The sequence below is a fragment of the Typopeltis vanoorti genome, chromosome 5 (assembly GCF_054136105.1).
Source record: "Typopeltis vanoorti isolate ZY-2024b chromosome 5, IOZ_Tvanoo_1.0, whole genome shotgun sequence".
Taxonomy (NCBI): Eukaryota; Metazoa; Arthropoda; class Arachnida; order Uropygi; family Thelyphonidae; genus Typopeltis; species Typopeltis vanoorti.
Genome location: NC_143553.1, coordinates 159,980,088 through 160,004,777, shown reverse-complemented (window position 1 = coordinate 160,004,777; position 24,690 = coordinate 159,980,088). Strand labels below are relative to the sequence as shown.

At 37.5% G+C, this 24,690-nt stretch overlaps 1 protein-coding gene across 5 annotated transcripts in view; it reads left to right on the top strand.

The window, feature by feature from the left end:
• The first annotated feature begins 1,244 nt into the window (after window positions 1–1,244).
• Window positions 1,245–24,690, top strand: part of LOC150106998 (MFS-type transporter SLC18B1-like) — a 208,616-nt gene continuing 185,170 nt past the window's right edge. For all 5 annotated transcript variants that reach the window (XM_090392873.1, XM_090392871.1, XM_090392874.1 and 2 more), the window contains exons 1-2: window positions 1,245–1,597; window positions 6,022–6,117. In XM_090392873.1, the coding sequence (XP_090248999.1) occupies window positions 1,247–1,597; window positions 6,022–6,117 (447 nt within the window). In that variant the 5' untranslated portion in view covers window positions 1,245–1,246. The remainder of the gene's footprint in view (window positions 1,598–6,021; window positions 6,118–24,690) is intronic.

Here is a 24,690-nt window from a genome sequence, read left to right as displayed (position 1 = left end):
ATATTAAAAAAGAATCAGAAGGATTTATTCTAGCAGCTCAAGAACAGGCACGACAAACTAATGCAATGAAAGCAAACATTTTGAACATCAATAATAACAGCAAATGAAGATTACCCGATCAGAAAGTTGAGACACTAGAACATCTAATCAGTGCCTGCAGAAGGATAGCTCAAACTGACTGTAAATATCGCCATGATCATTGGCCGAAATAATTCATTGGCATTTATGCAAAAAATATGGCTTTCCTATTTCTGTGGCGCTTGCGTCCTCAGCGCTTGGTCGCTCAAAGTTAGACTTAAGTTCAAGTCTAGTCGCCGACTGGAGGAATTTTTTATAAGCCCTTCTTCGACCGGCTCCCGAGTTAGTCGATCTCTGGCACGGTAAGCCGGTTTTTCGTCCCGTAAACTCAAGAAAATCGACCGTAGTACCCATATTATTTCAGACAGTGACATATCTTATTAGGGTTAGGATAAGAAGAGATAGCAGCACTTGTTTGCCTGCCTCTTCATTGATGGCTGCTATAATTAGTGACAGACATCGGCCAGCTATCTCTGATATGCTACCGGCGGAGATTGAACTGCCCACTCTGTCTCCAAAAACTAGATAGGTTATAATGGCCTCGCCTACTCCCTATAAGGGAATAAAAAGCGTTATCTGATTTATACTGCTGATAACTGATGGAAGCATAAAATAGATATAGTATTGAAAAACGAAACTGCAAGAATTCTCTGTGACTTTAGAATACAAAGTGATCAGCATTTGGAACACAATAGAGCTGACATCACAATTATTGAACATCGAGAGTTATCGCGGAAACCAATGATAACAACATTAACAGCAAAGAACTGGAAAAAAATTACTAAATATCCAGATCTTGCAATCGAAGTTGGCCGGCTGTGGCTTAAACTCACCAAAATCATCTCAATAGTTATCGATGCACTTGATGCAATTTCAAAGAAGCTATCCAACTATTTACAGCAATTAAACATCAACGAAGTAACCCCATATAATCTACAAAAATCAGCATTACTTGGAACAGTCCATATTTTACAATGCTACCTTACGCAGTATTCTTATATTCTTGGGTAGAATCTGAAATATTCTGTATGACCAGACATATTGTTGCTTAAATGATATCTTGTTTTGGTGTATCAATTATGTGAATAAAGTAATAGTAATAATATTAGTATTAATAATGGAAATTGCTCTTATATTTTATCATTTTACAGGTATGTTTTGTTTGTTCATGCTCAGATCAGGCGATTCGTCCTCAGTCAGAAAGCAGTGTCCAAACATGACAGAAGTCGGTCATATAAAAGAAGACGAACGGCTGATCAACTCGGTGCAAAAGTACGGTTCAACACAGCAGGATTGCTGTACGTCAAGCACAGATCTCCCCACTTTCCTAGATGGCTCAGTGAATTCCGATGTCGAAAACCAAAACAGACATTCAGAAGGAAATGGAATTCATCCGCAGGAAAGAGAAAGAAAACCAAAACTCACCTCAAACCAACTATTTATTCTACTTAGTTTAGGTTATGGATATTTCTGGGTATCTTGTTGCTACTCTATCATGGCTCCATTTTTCCCCAAGGAAGTAAGTTGGTCGCACTACTTTTAAAAACGTCATGTTAGAATAATGCATGAGAACTAGTAACAATGTGGGAATCTAGCCAATTCTGTTTGAGAAAATGCTTGAATCTAGGTTTCCTCCTATTAAAATTTCCATTACTGCTTAATCAAAAAACATTATATTAAACTGTTTTACTTTTTTTGACCGAATACAAGGATAATACCAAAACCTTAATATTGGCATTATTCTTTTATTCTTTATTATTGGATTTATTCTTTGTTAGCATAATATCTTTAAGCATAGGTGGGAACGTTGTAAAAATTGAGTAGTGCTCTCCATCTCAGACATTCAAATCTTATTAGTTGGTTACGACATTCGGAAATTTGTATTTTTCCCTAAAACAAGAAGACACCCGCAATAGAACAAACGTAGTAAATAAACTTAACCTCTTCTCACAGCCTTATTATTATTATTATGACTAATTTCAAACAACACGATACAGTCGAAAGAGTCTGTGTAGCTCAGTAGAAGTGGCGTTTTCACTCTATGGCGGTTATCCGTATGACTAAAGGCGTTCGAATCTAGTCCCCGACTAGAGGAACATTTAGAGCCTATGTAGCTCAGCGGATGTGGCGTTTGCACACTACGGCGCTTGACTGCACGAAGGAAGACTTGCTATCGAATCTAGTCGGCGACTAGAGGAAATTTTTCTAAGCCTTTTTTAAGACCAGTTCCCGAGTTAGTCGATCTTTCGCACGGGCAAGCGGGTTTTTTCTTCCGTAAACTCAAGAAGATCGACCGTAGAACCCACATTATTTTTCAGACATTAAAATAAAAGTTGCCAGCAAAGGTTTGTCGATTGGTAGAGCCTCTGCTACTAATGGCTCGAAAAAAGTTAAGCTAGTTTGAGCTCGGTTAGTACTTGGAAGGAGAAAATCGTTCGATGCTGTTGGCACACTCTCCCTCTCCCTCGATGAGTCTTTGGACTCCTTGGAGGTGTCACATAATAATAACAATGATAAATATATTGTATTAGGGACCACGAGATGGTGGCACTTGTTGAGCCGTCTCTCTTCACTGCATGCCGCTTAATAGCCCTTGGGCCAGCTATCTGATTGGCTACCAGTGGAGATTGAACTGCCAACTCAGTCTCCAAAAGTTAGATAAGGCTAAAACGACCTCGCCTACTCCCTATACCGGAATAAAATGGTGTTAGCTGATTTTTTTTTTTTTTTTTCACGATACAGTCCTTCAGTTATTCATCTTCCTGAAGAGCTATTACACTCTCCCCCACCCTACTCTTAATAATCCTTACTAACTTCTTATCTTCAGCAAACGATTCAATATCTTCCTACACTTCATCGACAATATTATTGTCGTAAAGGCTGACATAAAGTGAATAGTCAATGTCACATTACTCAACACTGCAGAACCTCAACTGTATCCTTCCTTCTACCCGATATTACTCCATCGTGGAGTCCTTTGATATTTCTCAGAAATTACACAGTACATTTTCCCTGTTAACTACTCTTGTTACTTTATTGCATTAAAATATTATTTGTCGATACTGATCTGGAAAGATCATATTACGCTACTAATCTTTCCAGAATCTGAATAATAATTTATAGCCATAGAAGTAATGCGTTTTTACTGCTATAGTTTGATGTCTTCTTCGATAGTGAGATCAGTGGAGATGCTCTTAGGTCTTTAATACATTCCTTAAAACACGTGGCGAAATCTCCTAGATGAGTCTTTAACTCCTTGAAGTTACATTCTTTCTTTTATACATTTTTTTCACTTGAATATCACAAATATTGGTTTGGCAACCAACATCTCCCTGGTGGGGCCAATATACAGAATCTACAAAAGTAATTGAAATAATATCACTTATAGTTAGGCTGACCATACGTACTGTTTAGAACAGGACAATACGTTTTTTTTTTTTTTTTCACATTTCCCGGCCGTCCTGTCGTTTTAATAAAAATGCCATTTTTGTCCTGTTTTTAGTAAAAACTATAAATATACTTTAATATTGGTCAATCATAAATTACTATTCATAACCTATAATCGCATATCAATATCATGGATACCAGTAATTTGTATAATCATGGAGTCGCAGTGTTCGATATTAAATATCGATATCTGCAGTGATTTATTCAGAGAAAATAAAAAAATGCATGCTGGCAACACTTGCGCGTCTCAGACGTGGCGTCTGTTCTGCTGTAGTGTCAGTTTTTGTTTTGCCCGTATGTCAATCGGTAGTTTAAATTTCATATTTTTAAAAGTTTTAAGTCTTATTTTTTAAAACTTTAAGTCTATTCTTGCAATGTCAAAGAGGCGAAACTGCAGTTTTAATGACGATCTCCAGAAAGAATTCATTATTAAACTGGATAATCTGTGGGAACAAAAGTGGTATTCCAACACTGTAATATCCATTTTTCCGTTGCTCATGTAGGCAGAAGTGACATATCAACCAACATCTACATAGCCAAAAACATAAGGATGCTGAAAAGATGGTAATAGTGAATGCGATAAAATTGCAGTAAGTGAAGCTCCTGTTGCTTATATTGTGCATCACGGCCAAAGTTTTTGCACAAATGACTGCTTGTCGACACTGATAAATAAAATTTATAAACTAAAACTTTCTTCAGCACGTACCAAATCTGAATATATCAGCTACAGAAGTAGCCATGAACATTGAAAATCTTGTAAACAATTTAGAGTCCAGAAAAAGTGAGGTATTATTAAGTACTGATTTCAAAAAAAAAAAAAAAAAACTGAAAAATGTTAGTAGATTCAGGAGAAATTAATGAGGCAAAGTTTTTTTAGGTAGTTGAGAATTTGTATGAAACCAAACCAGAATATATCAATGAGTGGAAGTGCAGTTTAGGAAACACTGAGATGTTCAAGTGGGTGTTACTAAGGAAGACATATGAATGGAGAGAAATACAGGACAGCCGGAACCAGGAACTCATCACACGCACAGAAACAGTGTATTCGATCAGTGGACCTCCATAATATCCATATATATTGTGGAATTGGAATAAAGATAATTGGAATAAAGAAAACATTCCTGTATTTGATGGATGGGTATAGATTTTTTCTAAAATGAGCGAAAAACGCCTAGACTTTTGTAATATTGTAGAGTTTATTCTTTGTCTTCCAGGAAGTACAGCACCTGTTGAGAGAATATTTTCTGTTACGAACAGTATGTGGTCAAAGGAGAAATCTAGATTAGGTGTTGAGACAATGAGGACCATGTTAGTTGTAAGACAAAATTGTGTCATGGAATGTGGGAAGTTTTATGATAAGGTGTTGAAAGACCGAAATTTGCTACACAAGATCACTTCATCGGAGAAATATTCATTTCATGATCGTAGTGAAATACAGTCCCCCTCTACGTTTACCTGAATTTTTGTATGGGTTCTGTCACTGAAGAATAATGGTAAGCTCAATATGTTTATGTAATAAAACTTATTGATGCTATTATTGTCTTACTTTTTCATGAATGCAGAATATTACATAACGAGGTCCCGTTTTCGTCTCAAGGAAATATGGTCAGCCTACTTATACTGTATCTAGAAATAAACTACTGTATATTGATTAGTAGAAGTGATTGCAACGGAAAGAAATCATCACTAGTAAATATTTCTAGAACATAGAAAGGTAAAAGTGAAGTATTATTATTATTTTTACGAGTGACTCCAAGGAGTCCATAGACTCATCGAAGTAGGCCCTAAACATCATGTCCATCACAACTATTCGACATTCGCACAGTATCTATCATACTTTGCCTTGCGCTCATTCACTGTCATAGCACCCACAACAGACTCTGGCAGCTTATTCCACTCAGTCATCACTCTAAAAGTAAAAAACCTAGTTCCAACACCCTTACCGACCACACTCTTTCCCAGCTTCCATGGATGTCCCTGGTCCTCCCACCACCAGTCCTGTTATCAAAAATATCCTCTGAATTAATCCTATAGAAACCCTTCAGCAATTTGAATGTCTCAATCCTATCTCCCCTTTTCCGCCTATCAACAAATTTCTGCAACTCACAAATCTTCAACCTGTTCTCATAAGGTTCATTCCATAGACCTGCTATCATCTTAGTCACTCACCTCTGAATCCTCTCAACCACCTCCCCATCCAGAAGAAACCCAGGTGACCAAATCTGGGCACAGTAGTCGAGATGAGGGGTCTTATCAAGGCTCGATACAGAGGAACAATAACTTGCTTGTTTCTGCTCGTCAATCAGCCCATCAAAACACAAAGCACATGCAATGTGCCCCCTAAAGTATAATTTCATAAACGCGAATTCTCCTTATTTAGCTTCTTTTTTTTCCCTTCTTTTAAATTAGTATTAGTAGCAATAGTAGTAGTAAAATTAAAAACTTGTGTAAAAGTTTAAAAAGAGAAATTTTAAAAATCTTTCTTTTTAAATATAGGCTAACAGAAAACATGTCCATCCAACTGTTTATGGTCTAGTCTTTGGTATCTACCAATTACTAATCTCTTTCACAGCACTTCTGTTTGGAAAAATGGTAAGTTATTTATAAGAACATCGTTACACATGAATGTAATTAAAATATTTATTTATTACTAGCTGAAATATCGGTTTTTCCATCGGAGTGAGTTTCAAATAATAATAATAATAATAATAATAATAATAATAATAATAATAATAATAATAATAATAATAATAATAATAATAATAATAATAATAATAATAATAATAATAATATTATTATTATTATTATTATTATTATTATTATTATGGGCAACTCAAAGGAGTTCTTAGACTCATCGAGGAAGACCCTAAACATCACAACAAAACCTATCCAACATTTGCGCAGTATCTATCATACTTTGCTTTGAACTCATTCAAAGTCATTGCACCCACAACAGACTGGTAACCTATTCTACTCATTCACCATGTTCCAAGCAAAAAAACCTGGTTTTATACAGATAAATCGGCGCTTCGGAACACATGCAATTTACAGACAAAAAATACTAGCTGTGGTCGTGGTGGTGGTGGTTGTGGGCAGTAGATGGCGTTGATGTAGGTAGTAGAGATTCTGTGTAGTTGTGGAGACTGAGAGTTGTACAGTAGATGTCCTCCCGCGATGAGTCTTCAGACCCCTTAGAGGTGTCACAAATAATAAATAAATAATAATACCCTAATAATAATAAAGAAAAATTTCCTCTGAATTAATCTTGTAAAAATCCTTCAGTATGTCTCAATCATATCACATATTGTATTATTATTGTATTATATAATTTATTAATCATAACTGAATGAGTTTTTTTATTTTATTTTATTTTATTTTTATTTTTAGAAGAATGATTAAGGCAATATTTGGAATGTTTAGGGATGAAGATGGATTAAGGGAATGCTATCTGTAGGTAGTCTTCCTAAATACAGTGTGTTTAGGCGTATATGCTGGTTTAAACTTATTATTAGGTTTAATAAAATGAGCATAGCACAAAGAAATAATTAAATACAAGTTTAATGGATCCAATATGTTGTATCACTCACGGAGATATCATCAGAGACACAATCTTAAAATTGTAAAAGCAATTATAAAAGCACAGAAAACAATAAATGGGAAAAATTTAGACTTAAAAGCCTAACGTCCTATGTGGAGTACTGTTGGCTAGCTAGCCTTAGCCGTTGGGTGGGAGGCCAACGAATAAAAGTTTCCCAAATCTTGGAAAGTTTAAGACAGCCATATTTATTAAGATTAGGTGATTTTTTTAAATTTGCTGCTGATTCTAAAGAAAGCCTTCTACTGGAGAAAAAAAATCCACTAATGCTTTTAATTTCAAAAGTTAGATAGGGCTAAAACACCCTTGCCTACTCCTCTAAAGAAGTGTGTCAAGTTTAAATTTGCTGCAGTGAAACATAGTAGTTTTTTTTCCCCATTTGATTCTGTGAATGGTATCCAATACATGGTCAGTTAGACTGGACCGACCATAGTTATACAGCAAATGTATTTTTTGTGTTCTTTTAGGCAGATGTTGACATATCTCCCAGTCTAACTATAATATTACATTATATTGTTGTTAGATTGTTATTCACTCTGTACATTAAACACTAGGAAGGGCAATCAGGGATGTTACTGATATCCAGTACTTAGAAAATGATTTGAATAGGCCGAAAATTTTGGCAAACGAAAATGCCTATCAGTTAATGTTAGTAAGTGTAAAGATATGCACTTTGGTGTGATAAGATTTCCAATGGCATATTAAATTAGCAGGGTTATGATACAAGAAACTGTTGAGGCTAGGGATCTTGGCACAATGATGAAAAAAGTTGAAAGTTTATTTTTCATTTAGTTAGACTATTATAAATTTAGTTCAATTCTTTATCAAAAGTTTAATAACAAAGTTTGCCCCTGAAAGTATCTTCAGGACTGGGGTAAGGTACTACAACACCAGGCAACTCGTTGCAAAGGTGAAGCAAGCTAACATCACTCCTATCTCAGTATCTCCTATAATGCAAAACACATCTCCTTGCGGATATGTATAATGTTATGCATTAAGGGAAGGGCCACTACCCAAACTAGTTTCGACCTTTATTGAGGTCTCTTCAGTGGGAGCCAGGCCAAGTGGAGATACCAGGCAGAAGCATTAGCAAGGTCATCTCTACCTATAGGAGTTGCCAAACGGTGTGCCACCTTTTTATTAAATTACTCTGGATTTAGAGAAAGATGTGGAAGATACTTTCTTCCAGTCATGAAGGTATTTTCAGGCGCACACTTTGTTGGCTCACACTTGGATAAAGGATTAAACTAAATTTATTATACTCTAACCAAATGAAAAATAAACTTTCAACATCTTTCTCTAAATCCAGAGTAATTTAATAAAAAGGTGGCAAACCGTTTGGCAACTCCTATAGGTAGAGATGACATTGATAATGCTTCTGGCAGGTATCTCCACTTGGGCCTGGCTCCCACTGAAGAGACCTCAATAAAGGTCGAAACTAATCTGGGCAGTGGCCCTTTCCTTAATGCATAACATTATACATATCTGCAAGGAGATGTGCTTTGCATTATGGGAGATACTGAGATAAGAGTGATGTTATCTTGCTCCACCTTTGCAAGGAGTTGCCTGGTGTTGTACTACCTTACCCCAGTCCTGAAGATACATTCAGGCGCAAACTTTGTTTCCTCACACTTGGATAAAGGATTAAACTAAATTTATTATTGGCACAATGATGGAGAGGAATATGAAGTTCAAAGGTCACACAGCAACGTTTTGCGATATTGAAGCAAACCTTAACATGAAAGGATAAAGAAGTAATTTTGCCTCTTTATATAACTGAATAATATAAGCACGTAAACACAAGAAAGATATTTAATGAGCCAAATATTTCGGTCTGAAAATTGCAGACCATCTTCAGTGGCACTACAAGAACAGTTTTAAAAAAATACAAGGTGGAATATTAACAATAAATCATTAAAAAATAGAACAAACCGTGTGATGTTATATCACTAAGTATTAAAGGGAATATTATTAAGCAGAGACATGATTGAAATAAAGATATTAATTAATAATAGTAAATAACATAAAATTAATATGAATTAATGAGTTATTCTGATTAGACTTTCCCAGATTTTTGATACAGATATCCAGTCATTCCGATTCAGGTTAGGACGATGGAGTAATGCCTCTACGCTTTCTTTGAATAAACGTTCAAATTTATAGCGGGATCTATGTAAGAGGCGAGTTTTTGTCCAATGGATGTTGTGGTTAGTTTCAATCCCATGCTGAGCCAATCCAGATTTTTCAGGTTTGTTGTGATGAATGGAGGATTGATGTTCTTGGATTCTTTTTTCAAGAGAGCGTCCAGTTTGTCCAAAATAGGAGAGATCACAGTTGCAGGGAATTTGATAAACTCCAGGAAGAGACATAGTTGAGCGTTTGTCTTTAGGAGAAGGAAAATGGGAAGATAATTTGTTAATATGTGAATACGTAGCTGTTAACGCATATTTCTTCAGAATTCTTGAGATAGGTTCTGAAATCCCTGAGATGTATGGAATTGGAACTCGACGTATTGAATCTTTGTTGTTTAGTGGTGGATTATAAGAATCAAGAAGATGTTGTGTACGTTTTTCGGAAAAGTCATCGAGTTTCGTGTGTTGTTGGATAGTAGAAAGTTCTTTCTGTAGAAAATTAGAAGTAGAACAATTAGTTTTGGCTCTTCTGATTAGACATTTTATGATTCCTTTATGTTTTTTGACAAGGATGATGGGCTGATTCTTTAAGAAGATACCGACCTGTGAACGTTGGTTTCCTGTAAACTAGTTGTAAGAGTATTGGAAGGTGACCGGATGAGGAGAATCTAAAAATGATAACTGGTTGTTTTTTTTCCATTTCCATAGTAAACTTTATATGATGATGTAAGGAATTGATACTGTTTAAAAACAAGAAGGTAAGGAGTCTTTGTTGTGAGGCCATATAGTAAAGATGTCATCTATATATCTTACCTAAATAGACCGAAATATTTGGCTAATTAAATATCTTTCTTGTGTTTACGTGCTTATATTATTCAGTCTTTACGTCACAAGTATCCTTAAAATATCAAACTTTATAAAGCTGCACCTGGATTATTGTGCACGGATTTGATCTCCCAGGTTCAAAGGGGATAAAGAAGTTGTGGAAAGGGCGCAAAGAAGAGTTACAAAGATTATACAATTCTGGATTATGAGGACAGATTTTGAGTGTGTGGATTACAGACTCTTCGTAACAGGGGAAAGAGGTGTGATATGATGGAGGTCTATAAACTTTGGAATGAGTGTTATAGGTTATGATCTGATGACATTTTTCTTTATATGGAAGGTGGGGAGAGAACGTGGAAGAGAATTTGCAAAAAAATACAATATGATTACTAAATTTCAAGTCCTGGTTTGCATCTTGGTACTTTATCTCCTCTACATCCTTTGATACATCTCTTACAATTTAGTATATGACATAACATCCTTGCCTTCCAAATTTTAGAATCTCATACTTGATAATACTAAATTATAATTCCTTGTGAAGAGTGCGAATGTCAGTTTTCTCCTCACAACTTTCTCCCCTGACTGTTTTTTTTTTTTTTTTTTTGCCAGTAGCGCATTCAGGGTTTAATCTTGGAGGGAGGGCCTGAGTTGAGTAGACAATTTGAGAATACATACTGTGCAACACATACGACCTATGACTGAGCATCTGCAATGATCGCTAATTCATAAGTAGTATAGAAATAGAAGACACGACACAACATAAATTTAAAAAGTGAATTTTATTAATTAGGAAAATATTTTTGGAAAATTTTCTAGTGTTTTTTTTTACTTTTTCTTTAGGGAGGACAGGGTCCCTTGCCCCCCCCCCCCTGGGTATGCCACTGTTTGGCATAACTGTTCTTTCTCCCAGATTACCTGATTATTCTCAGCATTCATTCATTTTACACTCGCCTATTTCATCTCCTAACCTTTGGAATACAATGGTTAAGAGATTAAACTGTACACTGCACTGCGGTGCCGCAAAATATTGCAATATTTTCACTGAAATAACTGAAATAATTACTAAAATTGTGCACTGCAATTGTTGGGTAGGCCTATGTTCTTACTTTGGGCACTGTGGAAAATTCCTGATACACTAAGGGTGCTGTGAACCGAAGAAAGTTTGGGAACCACTGCAGGAAGACATTGCTACTGCTAAATATTCCTTAAATCAAACATCAGCATAACTTGCCTTTCCTCCTAATTCCTCATTCCAGGTGCTGTCTCCTAAGCTTTCCATAATAAGTTGCTTTGTAGTTCCCCATATATTATATTTTCATGGAACCTGAAATATGGTCAGTACCATATTTCAGCTACCACCTAAGTACCTAATGGAGACTTTTACCAATTCTAGACTCTAGCAGATTTGATATCTCATTCACAATGACATCCTCTGGTGAAATAATCAAATTCAAGAAATTCATTTTCCTTTCTTTTAAATGTTGTATCTTTATCTAATTCTGTATTTTCATCATTAAAATCAGCTATGCATTATCTTATTTGCTAAATCAATTTGTATGCACATTTTCAGTCCTGCAGTAACATCCCATTAAATGTCTAAACTATTTTCATTTCACAGCATGTTATAAATTCTACAGCATGACTACAATGATGAGCTCGTCAAGAAACACAAACAAATTTCTTTTCTCTAATCCCACACATGACACTGTTGCTTCATATGTCTTGAGACTTCTTGTGTATGGAGAAGATATAATGCTGTTCTGTCAATAGCTCAGATGGCAGTTCGGCGGACTGTAGAGGTACAACAGTGCTGATATCCATAAGTCGGTATTTCAAATCTGCCTCGATGGAAATTTCTTTTGGAAGAATGATCATGGTAAGATAATGTTAATGGATGAAAGTGGCAGAATGATAACTGCTGCAGAAGACATTGTTGACATATTCAGTGATCAATTTATAAGAGTGTTTCATCCTGATCAGGGTGGAAATTAAGTGTAGAAGACATGGAGGAAATAAATAAACTTGATGTCAATAAGGCAAAAGGATTTGATGATATATCACCACACATCTTAAGGGAATGTTCCAGGGAATTGGTAGTAGCATTGGCATGGATGTTCTACTGCATAACGGTGATAATGAAGAGATCGGTGAGGAGGAGGATACATAATTGGGTTGAAAACAGCATTATTCTTTGTGGTTATCAGCATGGTGTTTGTTAAGAGGAGATGATGTTTTACTAACATGATCTCCATGTAACAAACCCCATGTTTTGGGCCCATTTAACAACAATGGGCCCAAAATTGCCAGTCACTGATCTAACTCAGATCAGTGATATCCAATCCGATCTGTTTCAATTTATTGACCAGCTTGTCGCATGGCAGTCTATCAAAAGCTTTTGCAAATCAATGTACACCACTAAATCAATCTACATGCATCTACCCTATAACAAGGTTACAAATACCTTGGACAGGTGAGATGCATGTACAGTCGTGTCAGAACAAAATTACACAGGAAAAAATTACACGGGATAAAATCGCACTGCAAAAATTACACGAGGACGAAATTACACAGGGAAGAAATTACACAAAGAAAAAATTACACATAGAGAAAAATACAATAAGAAAAAAATTAAAAGGAAAAATACACAAGTAAGAAATTACGAAATTAAACAAAAAATTACACATAGATAAAAATACACTAAAATAATTAAAAGGCAAAATAGGAAAATATTTACACAAGTAATTACGAAATTAAGAAATTATTACACAGGGAAGAAAAAACAAAGAAAGAATTACACATAGATAAAAATACACTAAGAAAAAAATTAAAAGGAAAAAATACAGAAGTAAGAAATTACACATAAAATAAAATTTACCAAAATTTGTACAAAATTAATAACCGTCAAGGGGTAAATCACTAGTGCAGTTTTGGGCAAGGGGATTAGTGAGTTGGAAACTCAAAATGATGTAGTGATTAGCTACCCTAATTAGTACTCACCTAAGATTTACAAGGAATAATTTCCTAAGGTAAAACCAATCGACAATTGTTAATCACTATGAACTGCTCAAGAATTTCTAAGAATTGTTTGGGTGAAGGTATATAAGCAAATTTTTGTCTTACATTCTTCAGCTACAGCTATTGCTGTTACCCTCCTGCCATAATCAGAGCTGTAACAGATAACGAGGAAGATGAAAAGCATCTTCCCCGTAATAACTTGTATTACGAGTTACTAATTAAGTAACTGTTAATAAATTTGCGAGGTATAAATGTCGTGATTAAATTTTTAAAATTAATTTTTAATTTTATTTTTAATTTAAAAATATGTTACAGTCTCCCTTAGACACCACTCCTCAGCACTCTGCTAGAGGAAACTTCATCAATGGGCCCACTACCCGTTTGGGGAGGTGTTTAGGGGCAGCGCAAAGAAATGGTTCTGCAAAAGGACGGAAATGGCAACGACAATGGCACCAGACTATGGCTTTAGGCAACTGGAACATCTCTCTGACAGGGAAGGAGGTGGAACTGGTTGAAGAAGCCAAGCGCTACTGGCTAGACTTAATCGGGCTTTCTTCAACCAAGAGGAGAGGCTCTGGAACTATCGACCTGGATAAGGGGTGGAAGCCCTACTACTCTGGTGTGAGCCCGACAATGTCTGCTCAGGCGGGTGTGGGGTTACTCACAAGCCCCCAGCTGTCAGACTGTGTTGCTGAGTGGATTCCATTGAGGGGACGGATATGTGTGTTAAGACTTCAGATGAAAAACCATGATTTGGCTGTGGTGCAAGCCTATACACATAATCTGGAGTCAGAATACTCTGCCTTCCTAGAGGAAGTGGATGCTGCTTTTGACAGGGTGGCAGACATGGAAATCAGTCCTGCTAATGGGTGACTTCAATGCACATGTTGGAACAGATGACCAGACATGGAGGGGTGTGGTTGAGAGGAATGGTGCCCCTGACCTTAACGCGAATGGGTTGAAATTAGTGGGCTTCTGCTGTACTAACAGCTTGTCCATAATGAATACCTTCTTCCAGCACCAAGAAGTCCATAAGTATACCTGGTACAGGGATACACTAGAACAAAGGTCTCTGATTGACTTCTTTATAGTCTCAGCAGACCTATTTTCCTCAGTGTTGGACGTTCGTGTGAGAAGAGGGGCAGAACTGTCAACTGACCACCACCTTGTTGTGTGCACTCTATGGCTTCAGAAACCAGATGCTACCATCAACGCTGGTAGGCCTAAGCAGCTATACTGCGTGAAATGGGAGACATTGGAAACTGAGGCTGTGAGGAAGAATTTTGCAGATGACACTTCCTCCAGGTTCAAAGAGATTCCCAAGCATACTGCAGATGTTGAGGAGGAATGGAAGCTGTTCAGAACAGCTGTCACTGCCTCTGCACTCTCATGATGTGGCAGAAAGCGGCTCGGCGTGGCAACGGGCAGTGAGAAAAGGACACCTTGCTGGAACCAAGAAGTCCGAAAAATTGTCCGGGAAAAAAATGAGTGCTACCTAACATGGCTTAGAGTCAGGTCACCTGAGATGCGTTTGCGGTATGCTGAGGCACGAAAAGCTGCTGCTAAAGCAGTAAAGACAGCAAAGCAGAAGGCTTGGGAATCCTGTGGAGAAAGATTAGACTCATCCTATGCAAATGTAAACAAAGTATTGTGGCAGACTATCCGCCACCTTCGAGGGAGGAAATCGTGCACAGCAAAGGAAATTAAGGCCTCTGAGGGTGCACTTTTAACAACCGAGAAGGATATCCTCCACAGATGGAGGGAATACTTTGAGAGCCTTCTTAACCCGGGTGGCCCAGCAGTTGTGGACATTCAAGAGGTGCAGATCGGGGCAATGACTAGTCTCACAGCAGAAGAGGTCCATTTAGCAATAAAATCGCTAAAATCGGGCAAGGCTGCTGGCGATGATGAAATTCAACCCGAAATGCTAAAAGCCTTAAATCGAGACGGTGTTTTCTGGCTGACTCGAGTGTGTGTGTCAGGCTGCTTGGATATCTGGGCGAGCACCAAAGCAATGGCAGACAGGCATAATAATACCAGTCTTTAAGAAGGGAGACCACAATGATTGCAGTAACTATCGTGGCATCTTTCTGCTCAGCCTGCCTGGGAAAGTCTATGCTAAGTGCTTGGAAAGACGGTGCAGGAGCATAGTTGAATCAAAGTTCCAGGAAGAACAATGTGGCTCTCGTCCTGGTAGAAGCACAACTGACCAAATCTTCACTTTAAGGCAAGTCTTTGAGAAATCTTGGGAATATGCCAAGAATATCTACACATGTTTTGTGGACTTGGAGAAAGCATATGAATGGGTTCCTCAGGATAAGCTTTGACAAGTAGTACAGGAGTATGGAGTGGATGGTCAACTATTAGCTGCCATCAAGTCCCTGTATGAATGCCCAGAGTTTGTGTCAAGGTAAACAGCACAAAGTCGGAACCTTTCATAGTCTCTGTTGGCCTCCACCAAGGGTGCGTTCTGTCACCCCTCCTTTTCATAATATTTATGGACTGGATTGATAGGCATAGCCGAGGCAGTGAGTGTGTCAGAATTGGAAAATGTAGCATTGGACGTCTGCTTTTTGCAGATGACCTAGTTCTGCTTAGCTCTTCCACAGATGACCTCCAGCAGACCCAGGATAGGTTTGTAGCTGTTTGTGCAGACACCGGAATGAAGATCAGTGTGGCCAAAACTGAAACATTTGTGATCTCAAGACAACTATCCCAGTGCACTCTAAATGTAAGTGGAGTCCCAATGAAACAGGTGGAGAAGTTTAAATACCTTGGGTCCATATTCATGAATGCTGGGAAATGGGACTTAGAGCTAGATACTCGAATTGGCTTAGCAAGCTCAATATTGCGGCCGTTTGGTAGTATTGAAGTGGGAGTTAAGCCAGAAGGCAAAGCTGGATGTCTTCAATACAGTCTATGTCCCCATCCTCACCTATGGTCATGAGAGTTGGGTAATTACCGAAAGAATATGGACACGAATCCAAGCGGCTGAAATGAGGTTCCTTCGAGGGGTTGCGGGGCTGACAAGACTCGACAGTCAGAAGCTCTGCAAATGCTTCTTTTAACTCTGTCAAATGCTTTTTCAAATTCAATAAATGTAATATGCATTTCTAAATTGTATTCTCTCAATACTCAACCGCTGCTTCTCCGAGTTGAGAGATCACAGTTACGTTGGTACGGGCACCTGGTCAGAATGCCACAAGAGAGGCTCCCTCAGCAGGCCCTCTTTGTCAAGCCAGAGGGTGGGAGGCCACGTGGAAGGCCAGGGACTCGTGGATAGATTATATCCAAAACCTTGGGTGGACACGTTTGGGAATCCCACCAGAACACCTGAGCTTGGTGGCAGAGGATCGTGACCATTGGAAGTTCCTCTTGCAGCTGTTTCCCCCACAACCCAATTAGGAAGAGTGGGCCGTGAAGATGTATGTATGTATGTATGTATTTTTAATTTACCCGTGGCTGATTTTGAGTACGGCGTTAGTAATAAAGGTGGTCAAATTATAATTTACAAAAATTTCGAGTTTGTTCGTCACCGTGAAACTGCTATCGGAACTATTCATTAGCATTGTGCAAAGTTTAGAACTTTACATTGTCGATCGCTGCTGCATACCAGAGGCAACAAGATTATCCGTGAGTCTTCAGAACACTGTCATGTTAATAGAACTTTTGAATCTGAAGCTCACTTGCAAATCAAATGAAAAGAAAAATGTCGAATCCAGGCGCAACGGCTCGTGCAATTATAGCTAACAGTTTAGTGACTGTATCAGACGGATTAAAAATGTGCCTACCGAAGAAGAGCTCCATGACGAGGCGATTAAATAGATCCAAAGCTGAAACAATCGGAAACGTTCCGTCAAATCCAGATAACAAAAATTTTATAATACCAGAGAAGTACTCTAAATGGATTATTCATGATTCCGGGGCAGAAGATCCAGAACGTATAATACTAATTGGTCATAAGACTCTTCTAGATCAACTTGTAGTTAACGATTTTTGACTAGCAGATGGTACATTTAAAGTGGTTCCAGAAATATATTATCAGTTATACAGTATCCATGTCCAATATGATTCAGGCGTCGCCTTTCCTTGTCTACTGGCTCTTCTACCAGGGAAAAAGGAAGAAATATACGTGAAGATGCTGAACATGTTACTGGAGAAAATTCCTCAAGCTCGACCACGAAAAATTTTGACCGATTTTGAAACAGCAGTAATGAAGGCTTTCCGTACCGTGTTTGAAAACATTGAAATTGGTGGCTGCTTTTTCCACTTATCACAAACTATTATACCCAAAGTAAATGAATGTGGACTAAAACCTCTATATGACTCCAATCAGTCATTTGCAGTACACATTAAAATGTTACAATCACTTGCACGTTTGCCAGAAGAAGTGTTAGAAACATTTTTAGAAGTTGCTGATCTGTTCTCTAATTTAGACGAATATAATGAACAAATCGAGTTTACTTCGAACGTACATATATTCGAGGTCGACAGCTCAGGAACGGCACTTATAGACAACCGCTATTCAATATTCTTACTGGGAACCATAGACACTCTGTAGCCAACTGTATAGCTAGAACTACAAATTGTATCGAATGATGGTACTATGGACTTCAGTCTCTCTTTCAGTGTTCCCATCCAACTGTTTGGAAATTTTTGGATAACATTGTTAAAGAATTATCTTTACAACATACAAACTATTTGCAGTATTTAACTGGCCAACGAAACCCAGGACGTCGTAGGTACATTTCGTTAAAACAACGTATTGCAAATATTGTAAAAAATTACGACTCTAACAGACGATTGGATTTTTTACGTTGTATAGCTTATATGACTTAGTGTTTGTTTTTTATTATTTTTTAAAATAAAAGTTTAAACTTTCTTAATTTTTGCAATATTAAGAAAGTTTATGTGTTTAATTTCACAACAAAATATCTATAATATTTTAATCGAATTAAAGTCAGCAGGTAGATCTTATAAAGTATTACAAAAGTATCGGAATTCTTATCTGAAAATAAATATAAAATTCATCATAAAAATTTGAAAACTTTAAAGTAAAAAACTTCGGTGTGAATATTCAAATGTGTGTAATTTTTTCTTAGTGTTTTTTTATCTATATGTAATTTCCTCCTTGTGTAATTTCTCCCCTGTGTAATTTCTTCCTTGTGTAATTTTGGCAGTGTAATTTTTTCCCCGTGTAATTTTAACATGTGACCATGTACAGTGGTGTACATAGATTTTTTATTATTATTATTCATGACACCTCCAAGGAGTCTGAAGACTCACCGCGGGAGGACACCAACTGTACACTCTCAGTGTCCATTACTACACAGAACCTCTACTACCAATTACCTATACCAACGTCATCTACTGCCCACAACTACCACCACCAGAGCTAGTATTTTTTGTCTGTAAATTGCATGTGTTCTGATGGGCCAATTTGTCTGTATGCAGGATGAAATACCTGAGTTTCTGGGAGAAAAAAACCATTCTGCCTCCGTATGAGATCAGCTAACTGACCTTCAATTGAAAAAGTCCATATAAAGATCCATCATGATGAGAATGATATTGGGATGGGTTTAACTAATGAAAGGCAGCTGCTTGCAGATGATGCAAAACTGTGGAGAGCAAATGCAGAGTCAAGCGGATGCTACGGCCTTACAAGAGGACTTGAAGAGATTGTATGAATGGGCAGGTAAGTGGAACTGCGGTTCAGTGTTGCAAAGTGTAAGGTTTTGAGATTTAGTAAGCAATGATGGGATGCAAAGTATACACTTGGTGGGGAAACTTTAAAGGAAGTAGAGGAGATGAGAGATCAAGGACCTGAAATTGAGGGACCACATTGCACAAGTTGTGACGATGTCATATTGGATAATGGTGATGCAGAGGACCCTGAGAAGGTATGATGCCATTGTATGAGGCTTTGATCAGGTCTCATATGGATTATTGTGCACAGATTTGGTCATTGGATTTTCATAGTGATGAGGATATGTTGGAAAGGGCCCAGAGAAATTTCACGAAGGTGGTCAGTAGTCTTTGGAATGTGGAGTTACGAGGACAGATTGAGAGAATGTAATTTGCAGAACCTTGTGAATAGGAGGAGGGGGGGGGGATATGATTAAGACATATAAACTAGTCAGGGGTTGTTATTAGGTTGACATGGAAGAGATGTTTCATAGAATGGGAGAAGAGGGGGGGTAAAACAAGATGTCATCAATGGAAACTGTATAAGTAAGGTGTGAGCAGAGGAGTGAGGAGACGGTTCTTTGCATGAAGAATGGTTGGTGAGTGAAATGCATTGCCTGAGTGTGTTGTAAATGTAGACACATTGAATCAGTTTAAGGAACAGTTGGATGAGCTTTGTTAGTGATAATGTGTAGCTTCCACAATGAGACTTTTATTTAATGGAGGATAAACTGCAGGATAAAAAAACCTGAGTTTACAAGAGGAAAAACTCTTCCACTGTCATATGAAACCAGCCAACTCACCTTCCATTAAATTCTGATTAAGGTTCTTTTAGGTCTGTTTGCAATATGTTCTTCTCTGAACTTCAAATTTCCACCTACCATTCTCCCAAGATCCCTTACTTCCCTGACTTCTTCCAGTGTAACTCTACCAAGTGAGTATGAAGAACCCCTTCTGTGAATCCCAAATTTCAAAACCTTGCATTTAGTTATGTTAAACTAATAATCCCATACATTTGCCCACCTTATGACTTATTCATATTGTTTTGAAAAACCACAACATCAGCACCATTATTAATAACTCTCCAAAGCTTCATATCAACTGCAAACAACTGAATATCTTCCTGTAATACAGTAGCAGTATCACTGATATAAAGATTCAGTACCAAACCCTATGGAACTCCCTGTAATCTTCCTACTCCCCCAATTCTGCTCCACCATATCAATTTCTGAAATCTATCAGAAAGCCAGTTATCAATCCAGTCCACTAATATAAATTCACATATGTTTTAACCCAACCAACTTGTTAAGTGGTATCCTATTAAATACATTTGCAAAATCAAAAAAAAAAAAAAAAAAAAAGAAAGAAAGAAAGTCCCTGTATGCCTTATCTTCATCCACTGTTTCTGTTACTCTATTGTAACAGAAACAGTGGATGAAGATAAGGCATACATTGAAGTTCCCCTTACCAAATCCATGCTGGCTTGCATATATATTTCCCTTATCTGCCAAATCTGTGTACAAGTTCTTACCAATTTTTCCTAAATCTTAACAACCACAGAAGAAATACAAACTTTTGTATTTCTTATTTCTTTTGTATGCCTATAATTTGATACCTCCATTTTACTGCCACCCCTTATGCAATGGAACTAACTTACCCTTTCTGGGAACTTGCTCTGCTGCAAGACTCATTAAACAGCCAGGTTAATGGCATGGTCAGTTAAGTTACCTTACAATACATGGCTAACTCCCATTTAGTTCCCCCTGCCTTACTGACATCAACAGTGCTCAGTATTTGGAATAAATCCTCCTCATTCACCTCTGTCCTTTAACTTGTCCTTATCCCTCTAGGAATAAAGCTTGTTTTAACAGGATAAAACAGCTAATAAAGTGATCATTAAATAGCTCTGCTATGTCATCCATCTTGGTCACTCATTGCCATCTCTACCAACAGTCATATTTTTCCTCCTATTAGTCACATAGCAAAAAACTTCTTGGGATTCTCTTTGGACTACAGCACTGGTCTCCTCTTGTATTCTAATTTGGCTCTCCTTACTATAATAATTGCTTTTCTACAGTTATATTCCTCATATAACTGTTCTTCACCTCTCTTTATATGCTTTCCATAACTTCTCTTTTCATCTGCAATTCCTACTTAATTTCTTAGTCATTTTACTCCAAACTCTTCATCACTCAAGGTATAGAATCTCCCATTACAATTAACACAGTGTTCTTATCTATTGCCCATGTACTACTGATCTCTCTTCCTTCAAATTCTTTTATTCATTGTACTGCTCCAAGTCTGTTATAGTTGTCTACCTTATAATCCAAATAAATTCCTTTTGCCTCATACTTCTGCATACCTATTCATCCTGCAAGTCAGGACTACATGGTCACTCATGGCATCTGGGAGGCAAGTATGAGATCTGTCATAATCATATCCTTTGATGCTATGACCAGTCCAAAACTCTTGATTTTCATGTCCCCACCTCCACATACTACCAAAAACATTTATCCCTAAAGCAGTGCAATAATGCAATTCTCTTATTAAATTCTGCTTTTTCTTGTGCAGTTTATATTGCTATAGTTAAGCACATAGTCTTCCATAAAGATTACCCACTTTACACTTGACAAACTAATTTGCCTAAACATTTCCTGCTCATCACCATCTATATTTCATGATCTATAACAACATCCCACTAAGGGCAGAAAGCAGTAGTGATAGTCTCACATGAAGATATTTCATGATCTATAGCAACATCCCACTAAATGTACTATGCTATCCACTTTTCTACCTCATGCTATATAATCTTAAAACCATTAATGTAATTTCTTCCTTGATTTTCTGATTTTCTAGGGCACAATATATCTTTTACCATAACTAACACACTACCATCCCATTGAAAGTCCCTGTTCTACCAAAATATTATTATTATTATTATTGTGCAGTTTATATTGCTATAGTTAAGCACATAGTTTTCCATAAAGATTACTCACTTTACACTTGACAAACTAATTTGCCTAAACATTTCCTGCTCATCACCATCTATATTTCATGATCTATAACAACATCCCAATGAATCTGAAAACAAACCCCAACTCAACATCACCAGAGTTAAAGATCAGTACTATCAACATAAGAAGCCTGAATGGCAAAGAAATGGAGCTAGCTGAGGAATTAGATAAGTACCAGATCGACATTATAGGGGTGAATGAAACAAAAAAGACCAAAACTGGTGAGATCTTTCTGAGCAATAAATACAAAATGTTATATTCAGGCAATGACAATCAAGGAAAAGAAGGAGTAGCCATAGTATTCAACACAAAATACGAGGCTAATCTTCTTGAATGGCAGTCAGTATCAAGTAGAGTAATGTGGGCAAATATGAGAATGGGGAACTGGACAATGAGACTTATTTGTGCCTATGGTCCCACAGAAGGTTCTACTAAGGTAGAAGTGGAGGAATTTTTTGAGGCTTTAGAAAAAGCAACTGACACAATGAAAAATGAAAAGTTGGTCCTTGTTGGGGATCTAAATAGCAGAGTAGGAAATGATTGTGAGACATACAAAAATATTTTGGGAAAATTTGGAGAAAAGAGCAAAGCTAATAATAATGGCAAATATCTGTTGGATTTCTGCTCAGGAATTTCTGCTCATGGCCTGGTTATTACTAACACCATGTTCCAACATAAAAATGTGCACAAATTCACATGGAGAGAAGAGGCAAGGAATAAGAAAAGTCTCATTGACTATGTTATTGTTGATAGTGATGTTTTCTCCCTGGTGCAGGACACCAGACTGTACAGAGGATTTGAAATTGGAAGTGATCACTATTTAGTCTTGAGCAGGATAAAATTGAATTTCATATCGAAAAGAATAACATGTAAGAAAGTTTTAAAGTGAATAAAAGTTGAGCAGCTCTCAGATGTGAACTGTAGACTAAAACACACAAAGATTATTGAAGAAAAAATGAAAGAGTTTGAGAACAGGAATCAAACCTTGGAGATTCAGTGGCAAACTCTGAAGAAAACATTGATTGATTCTGCCAGAGAGGCATGTGGTGAGATTGTCTGCAAGGATAAAAAAATCAGAACTCCTTGGTGGACACAGGAAGTTAAAGAGGCTGTGAAGGAAAAGAAGAAAGCATATCAAAAGTTCCTGTCAAATAAGTCAGCTTGTGCTCTTAGAGAATACAGAGACAAATGCAAGAATGCTAAATACTGTGTAAAACTAGCTAAATAAAAGCCATGGGAGGACTTTGGCAAGAATATAGAAAAGAATTATCAAGAAGGTGGCAAAATATTCTGGAGGTTGTTGAAGAAGCTTAGGAATGGAGGAAAGAGTGCTGTAAAAGGAGTTAGAGATGATAAAGGTGACATGAAAATGGAAGAAAAGGATATCCTTGAAGTATGGAGTAATTACTTTGAAAAACTGCTAAATGAAACAAGCAGTGATGACAGCACAGTGGTAAAAAACACTGACCAGGTATGCAGTCAGGAATATCCATATTTGAAGTAGAAAAAGCCATCAAAGGCTTGAAATGTGGAAAGGCAGCAGGAGTAGATGATATTCGACCAGAAATGCTGAAGTATGGTGGTATAAGAGTCTTACAGTGGCTGCACTGCATAGTTCAGAAAGCCTGGACAGAGGGATGAATTTGTGATGATTGGAGTAGAGCTCTCATAGTACCCATATATAAAAAGGGAAATAAAACTGAATGTGAGAATTACAGAGGTATTTCCCTACTGAGTGTTCCTGGCAAGATCTATGCAAGTATTATTATTATTATTGTTCCGGGCAACTCCAAGGAGTCGACAGACTCATTGAGGGAGGCCTTAACATCATGTCAAGAACAACTATTCGACATTGACACAGTATCTATCATACTTTGCCTTGAACTCATTCACGGTCGTAGCACCCACAACAGACTCTGGAAGCTTATTCCACTCATTCACCACTCTCCAAGTAAAAAACCTAGCTCTAACACCCTTGTCAACCACGTTCTTGCCCAGCTTCCATGCATGATCCCTAGTCCTCCCACCACCAGTCATATTTTCAAAAATATCTTCTGGATCAATCTTATAGAAACCCTTCAGTAATTTGAATGTCTCAATCATATCACCCCTCCTTCGCCTATCGTCCAATCTCTGCAATCCACAAATCTTCAACCTATTCAACCTTCATGATAGGGAGGAAGTGGATTCTCTCCACTTCCTCCCCATCATGAAGAAACCCTGGTGCCCATAACTAGGGACAGTAGTCCAGATGGATTCTTATCAAGGCTCAATACAGAGGAACAACAACTTGTTTGTCTCTGCATGCTAAAGTATTTTTCAGAAGCCAAGTGATTTGATGAGCTAATTTAGTTACTTTTGCAATGTGCCCCCCAAACTTCAATTCGCTATCCACCAACACTCCCAAATCCCTGGTCTCATCAATCTCCTGGAGTACGGTTCCACCAATCCGATATACTGCTGCTATTCTTTTCACCCCAAAGTGCATAACCTTACACTTTGCCACATTAAATTGACATCCATTTTTCCTAGCCCAGTCCTCCAAACCATCCAAATCATCCTGTAAAATTTTGACATCCTGTGCACTCACAATTGCTCTACCCAACTTTGCATCATCAGCAAACAGGTGAACACTTCCTCTCAAATCCTTTCCTATATCATTGATGAACAAATTGAAAAGCAATGGGCCAAATACAGAGCCCTGCGGCACACCCCTAGTCACAAGCCGTCTTTTAGACTCCACTCCTGCATAAACTACTCTCTGGTTTATGCAGGAGTGGAGTCTACAGGTATGGTATCCTGTCAAAGCCCTTGGCAAGGTCCAGTAGTATCACTGTAAACCCATTATACTTGACCAACCTCTTCTCAACCGTTTCTCAAGTATACTCGAGAAACGGTT